The sequence below is a fragment of the Heterodontus francisci genome, chromosome 37, assembly GCF_036365525.1.
Source record: "Heterodontus francisci isolate sHetFra1 chromosome 37, sHetFra1.hap1, whole genome shotgun sequence".
Classification (NCBI taxonomy): domain Eukaryota; kingdom Metazoa; phylum Chordata; class Chondrichthyes; order Heterodontiformes; family Heterodontidae; genus Heterodontus; species Heterodontus francisci.
In genome coordinates this window covers 23,238,092-23,245,442 of record NC_090407.1, presented here as the reverse complement: position 1 = coordinate 23,245,442, position 7,351 = coordinate 23,238,092, and the positions used below count along the sequence as shown (strand labels likewise).

General features: G+C 43.1%; 1 protein-coding gene across 1 annotated transcript; it reads right to left on the bottom strand.

Moving 5' to 3' along the window:
• Positions 1-3,495: 3,495 nt before the first annotated feature.
• Positions 3,496-6,986, bottom strand: LOC137352146 (lysophosphatidic acid receptor 6). Its single transcript, XM_068017300.1, has 2 exons — positions 6,775-6,986; positions 3,496-4,600 (listed from the first exon to the last, which is right to left on the bottom strand). Exon 2 carries the CDS (start codon positions 4,532-4,534, stop codon positions 3,569-3,571), a length of 966 nt encoding a protein of 321 aa, XP_067873401.1. The 5' UTR covers positions 4,535-4,600; positions 6,775-6,986; the 3' UTR covers positions 3,496-3,568.
• Between the last annotated feature and the right edge of the window lie 365 nt (positions 6,987-7,351).

The window sequence follows — 7,351 nt, the reverse complement described above, 5'->3', positions numbered from 1 at the left end:
TCAGAATTTTTTCCAATAGTTTCCCAACCACTGATGTTAGTCTCACTGGCCTGTAATTACCTGGTTTATCCCTGCTACCCTTCTTGGATAATGGTACCACATTCGCTGTCCTCCAGTTCTCTGGCACCTCTCCTGTGGCCAGAGAGGATCTGAAAATTTGTGTCAAAGCCCCTGCTATCTCCTCCCTTGCCTCACATAGCAGCCTGGGATACATCTCATCTGGGCCTGGAGATTTATCCACTTTTAAGCCCACTAAAACCGCTAATACCTCCTCCCTTTCAACACTAATTTGTTCAAGTATATCACAATCCCCCTCCCTGATCTCTGCACCTACATTGTCCTTCTCCATAGTGAACACAGATGAAAAGTAATCATTTAAAACCTCCAGCTCCACAAACAGATTGCCACTTTGGACCGTACTCTTTCCCAGGTTATCCTCTTGCCCTTAATATACTTATAAAACACCTTGGGATTTTCCTTTATCTTACCCGCCAGTGTTTTTTCATGCCCCCTCTTCGCTCTCCTAATTACTTTTTTAAGTACCCCCCTACACTTTCTATACTCCTCTCGGGCCTCAACTGTTTTCAGCACTTTGAATCTGCCATAAGCCTCCTATTTTTTCTTTATCTAATCCTCTATATCCCTTGATACCAGGTTTCCCTGGACTTATTGGTCCTACCTTTCACCTTTACGGGAACATGTTGGCCCTGAACTCTCACTATTTCATTTTTGAATGACTCCCACTGGTCTGATATTGATTTTCCTACAAGTAGCTGCTCCCAGTCCACTTTGGCCAGATCCTGTTTTATCATATTGAAATCAGCCTTCCCCCAATTCAGTACCTTTATTTCCGGTCTATCTTTGTCCTTTTCCATAAGTACCTTAAATCTTACAGAGTTATGGTCACTATCCCCGAAAAGCTCCTCCACTGACACTTCCACCACTTGTCTGGCTTCATTCCCTAAGATTAGATCCAGTACCACCCCTTCTCTTGTAGGACTTTCTACGTGCTGGCTCAAAAAGCTCTCCTGTATGCACTTTAAGAATTCTTCCCCCTTTAAGCCTTTTGCACCGTGACTATCCCAGTTAATATTGGGGAAGTTGAAATTCCCTACTATTATTCCCCTATTATTTTTACACCTCTGTGAGATTTGCCTCCATATCTGCTCCTCTATCTCTCCCTGACTGTTTGGAGGCCAGCAAAGTGATTGCCCCTTTTTGTTTTTAAGTTGTACCCATAGGGCCTCATTTGAGGAACCTTCTAAGATATCATCCCTCCTTACTACAGTAATTGACTCCTTGATCAACAGTGCAATGTCACCTCCTCTTTTACCCCCTCCCCCACCACCCCGTCACGTCTGAAGATTCTATACCCTGGAATATTGAGCTGCCAGTCCTGTCCCTCTCTCAACCATGTCTCTGTGATAGCAATAATATCATAATGCCATGTGCTTTTCAATGCCCTCAATTCACCTGCCTCACTAGTAAGACTCCTTTCATTAAAATAGATGCAATCCAGCCTTGCATTTTTCATGTGCTTTAACAGGTCTGTATTTGCCCTGCCTTCCAGACTGACTTAGTTTTTCTTCTATAATTGTCTGTGCATCACCCAGTACTATACCTCCACTCTGTATCCCATCCCCCTGCCAAATTAGTTTAACCCCACCCCACCGCCAACAGCACTAGCAAACCTCCCTGCGAGGATGTTGGTCACGTTCTGGTTCAGGTGCAACCCATCCAACTTGTACAGGTTCCACCTTTGCCAGAAACAGACCCAGTGATGCAGGAAACTAAAGCCCTTCCTCCTGCACCATCTCTTCAGCCACGCATTCATCTGCTCTATCCTCCTATTCCTATACTCACTAGCACGTGGCACCGGGTGTAATCCAGAGATTACAACCTTTGAGGTCCTGCTTTTTAATCTGCTACCGAGCTCCCTAAATTCTCGTTGCAGGACCTCATCCCTCTTTCTACCCATGTCGTCGGTACCAATGTGTACCATGACCTCTGACTGTTCACCCTCCCCCTTCAGAATGTCCTGCAGCCGTCCTTGACCCTAGCACTAGGGAGGCAACATATCATCCTGGAGTCATGTTTGCGGCCACAGAAACGTCTATCTGTACCCCTTACGATAGAATCCCCTATCACTATAGCTCTCCCACTCTTTTTCGTCCCCTTCTGTGCAGCTGAACCACCCGTGGTGCCACAGACTTGACTCTTGCTGCATTCCCCTGAGAAGCTATCTTCCCCAACAGGATTCAAAGTGGAAAATCTGTTAGGGAGGGAGATGAACCCAGGGGACTCCTGTACTACCTGCCTAGTTCTTCTACTCTGCCTGGCGATCACCCATTCCCTTTCTTTCTGAGCCGTCTTTACCTGCGATGTGACCACCTCCCTGTACGTGCTATCCACAATGATCTCAGCCTCGCAGATGCTCCACAGTGTCCCCAGCCGCCGCTCCAGATCTGAAACGCGGATTTCAAGTAGCTGCAGCTGGAGACACTTCCTGCACACGTGTTCACCCTGGACATTGGAAGTGTCCCTGACCGCACTTTGCTCAGGAGGAGTACTCCACACTGCCGAGCTGCCCTGCCATGACTTACCCTTAATTTACTCCCTTAAATTACTCTCAAATTAGAGATTATTTACACTAGGGACCTTGATTCCCTAAAAAACACTACTTACTATATAAAAAAACTGTAGACCTTACCTTTCTCTTTGCTTTAATTACTAACCCAGCTATTTACTGATAGTCCCTAACAGCAGTTCTCACCAAACCAATCACCTTGCAGCTTTCCTGTGATGTCTTGAAGAGGTCCGACTGCTCTCCGCTCCTGAAGTACAATTAACAAACCTGTGATACCCTAACATATGAAATTACACTGTAAATTATTTTACTACACTCTTTTTTTTTCTTTTTGTGTATTAACTGGGATAACAGAGTGCAGCCGAAGGGAGCTGCAATGGAGATTGAGGTCTGACACAAAGCGGTTGCTGCAAGGACGGGAAAGACTGGGAAACATTGCACTGGGTGCCAGCGACCAAATCACAGACTCCCTACCACCTACTGAATGCCAGTTCCATGGTTTTAGGGGTCAAGATATTAAAGGGGACAGATAGGGTGGATTGAGAGAAACTATTTCCGTTAGTTGGGAGTCAAAAACTAAGGGGCACAGTGAAAAAATTAGAGCCAGACCTTTCAGGAGTGAAATTAGGAGACACTTCTACACCGAAGATTGCAACACTCTTCCACAAATGGCAATTGATGCTAGATCAATTTTTAACCTTAAACCTGAGATTGATAGATTTTTCTTAACCAAAGGTAATAAGGGACATGAAGCAAAGGCGGGTATTTGGAGTTAGCTCGCAGATCAGCCATTGAATGGTGGAACAGGCTTGAGGCGTTAAATGGCCTCCTCCTATTCCTATGTTCTTGACTAGCGCAGTGGGATAGGAAAGCAGTAAACTGTCACTTAGACTTCAAAACTCAGCCAGGACAGTTGCAAAACCAGCATTTATTCAGACCCTGAGTCATGGAGTTTATACACTTGTTCATCAGTAGCAGCTTTCAAATATTATGCCAGGCAATGGTGTAAACCTTCTGGGCCGATCTCTTCCTTCTATCATAATTTAACTTAAAATGATTGGTTGTAAAATAATATATCAGAGGGTCTAAGCAGCTGTTGAGGCTGACTAAGGCCATGGTAATTCGCCTGGTCTTGTAGAGAAAGCTGCTGAAAGCACAGTTTCGAATGAAGTCCAAGCGAGTGAGGAAATAGAGCAAATGGGTGACATGATAAGGGATAAAACAAACAACCGAGATCACCAAAATGACCCGGATCGTTGTCAAGGCCTTTTCTTTGTAGGGGCTGCTTTTAAGTTGGGCTATTTTGTTGGCTGCCAAAGGGTAAAATATCATGATGACTGTAAACGGAATGACAAAACCAAACAAGAGCGCCACAATATTATACACAGCCATCCTCTTGTTCCAGGTCTCGGGGTCGAAGTTTTCAAAGCAAGCTGTCATGTTGTTTTTGAAAGTGGAGTTCAGTGACCCGCCAAAGACTAGGGGAAGCATGATAGCCAGGGAGAGCACCCACACCAACATCGAGGTTATCTTTGAGCAGTGTGTATTTCTCATCCTGATGTATTTTCTTGGGTGAACCACTGCGATATAACGGTCTATGCAAATGAGGCTGAGAAAGGCGATGCTGATGTATATGTTGGCAAAATAGAGGGTCCCTGTAATCCGGCAGGTTATGTCCCCAAAAGGCCAGTCATTCTTTTTTATGTGATAGTAGATTCTAAAGGGCAAGGTGCAAACGTAAATAATGTCAACGACAGCCAGGTTTGTAATGTACACGTAGGACGGGGAGGCTTTCTTCATTTTCTTGGTCAGTAGACACAAGGCCGAGACATTTCCAATCAATCCCAGAATGAACACAATACTGTAGACTACTGGAAATAAATGGTACTGAAATTGAGCCTCATAACTGCAGTTCAAGTCTGCGGAAAACTCGTGTGAATTGTTCATGTTTTCGTCCTCCTTCAGTTGTCCTCTCACCCAGTTCTACAATCAGTGGAGTGGGTTTAAGGAGATCTGGACACAACAGCAGAAATTAATTGTTAATAGAGGAACTGTCATCTACCAGGAACACAGTGAAAACTGATTTTTTTTTTTTAAAGCAACATTTTTCATTTAGGATTTATCATACAGAAAATAACCAAGTAAAGCTGACATCATCATAAACAGAGACAGTAACAGGAGTATTGGGGAGGGTCGTGTGTTGGGGAATAACACATATTGACAGTTGCAGGAAAGTAGACACAATGTGTGTGCTTTGGGTGAAAAGGTACGATTTTAGGAAGTAGTTGGATGTTTATTCTGGAACAAGGAAAGAGAGACTTGCATTTATAAAGTGACTTTCACAACTCAGGACTTCCCAAAGGGCCTTATAGCCAATTACGTACTTCTTAAAGTGCAGTGACTGTTGCAATATAGGAAAGATCAGCCAGTTTGCACACAGCAAGCTCCCACAAACTGTAGTGTGATAATGACCAGATAATCCATTTTGGCGATGCTGATTGAGGATAAATATTGGCCAGGACACTGGGGTGAACTCCCCTGCTCTTCTTCAAATATTGCCAGGGGTTCTTTTATATAGCTGAGAGGGCAGACGGAGCCTCGGTTTAACATCTCACCTGAAAGATGGAGGAAGGGTGAACATTTGAGAGTTCATTCTCAAATGACATGGGGTCAGATACGTAAAACGCAACCCACAAAACAGCATGCGTATTGTGAAGCTATACAAGTATGGGCGTTATATCATATGATATCACAAGGTATGCCCATTAGTCCCGAAGATCCACGGTTGCCAAGGGAGATGAGACATTTAAAAGTTAATCGGCTGGGTTTTCCCCAATGCAATAATCACGGGGCTAAACTGCCAATTCAAAACCAGGCCAATTATTTATTTTTTAAGTTTTTAAACCCTTCAGCTGCCTCTCTAACTCTGGAGCAAGGCCTCACAGCCAGTTTGCTCTCCTCCCCACCTGAGGTATGAGCCCACTTTGTGCTTCCAATGATGTGGGTGCCTGACTGACATATGCCCCTGAACCCCGGGGTCAGGGAGGCAACTAGTGGGCTGGCAGGAGTATGGTCTCTCCATGCACATGGTGGAAGAGTGGGACCAGAGGAAATGCAGGGCCTGGATTTAGATGATAGAGGTTGAATCAATTATAGTTGTTAAAAGAAAATGCAACTAGTATTTTAAGTTACACCTCACTAAATAAAGTGCCCAGAATTTTGCATTTAAGGGTATAGTGAGGATTGCGGGCCTTCCAGCTCTGTGGCTGGTACTCTGGAAGTGAAAGCTTCCATATTGATGCCAATGTAGTGAATCCTGTTGTTAAGCTAATGGACATTTACTTGTCAATGAGTAAGAGTGAAAGGCTCTCAAGCTGACTTCCAGGTTTTTGCCTTCCCACAGATTAGCTGAATCAACGCTGTAAAGGGTCTGACATTAAAATGAGTCTGAATCACACATTAACTCCAATCTAACATATGTCAGGCCGGCAATACTCGAAAGCGATTTGTACAGACACATATTTACTACAGCACAGTTTCTGCAGTTGTAGCATCCTTCACAGAACATAACTCAGTAACTTTAATGCACAAAAGCAAAATACTGTGGATGCTGGAAATCTGAAATGAAAACAGAAAATGCTGGAAATACTCAGCATCTGTGGAGAGAGAAACAGAATTAAGAATTCTCAACATTTTCTGACTTTAATGTACAAAACCTGTAGGTCTGTTATTCTAGCCACATTCTGTTATCAGCCATTAATCAGCTCACAATTTATCTCTGTATCTTCGACTCGTTTATCCACATTAATGCAGAAAAGCAGGTGTTATGGCCAATATAAGATGATTAAATATGTGCAGTAAAAAGTGGAATAAGCAACTTATCCAAACGAAAAGTGGTTTATTAATGTAATTAATTGACACTGCTACATCAAAAACCTCATTTTTTAAACTGGAAAGTCTGTGAATCTGTAAACGCCAGGGTTTACTGGCACCGGACACTGTAATATGGCAAAAAGGGAATCAGCTGCATTAAATAGTTTCAGTTCTTTTCATGTATTTCACTTGCTTGTTTTAATTGTATTTTCTCAGTTTATAGGAACATGGACAATTTTCATTTTCTGAATGTCAGTCGTATAGATAAATCCGTGCAATAATAACAGAATACGCAATATATTATCGGTACTCACCCAAGTATGGCTAACAGTTTTTTCAAATATGATCCTTCTCGGCTTTGCGGTGATCTCTAATTGAATTTGTTTTGAAAATTCCTTGCAACCAGCAGAAATCGGGTCTCAAATACATTCACTTCACTTTTCTCCAACTTCACTCCACACGTTGCAACGGTGACAAATGATGCCCATCACAGTCAGCCTCCTCTGCAAATGGAAAGGGCATAATGCAAATTGCTTTGCAATGGGCAAATGAGCAAACTGAAGGGCGAACAACACCGATTGTCATGCGATTCAACAACTCACGGATGTCTCCTAACCTTCAAACTCACTTGTGTCGCCCACACAGCGAGTTTAACATAAAAATAGCTCTTGGGCCACAGCAACCTACCGCTTTTTGATTTAGTTAATTTCCTGTTTAGCAAATGTTAAATCCAAGTCAATTTTCACAAACAATTCCTCTTAAACCTTTGGAGAGAGAAGCAGAGTTAACGTTTTAGGTCAGTGAGCCTTCATCAGAACCGACAGATATTAGAAATATAAAAGGTTTTAAGCAAGTAAAGCCGGGGGTTGAGGTAAGAGATGACAAAAGAGA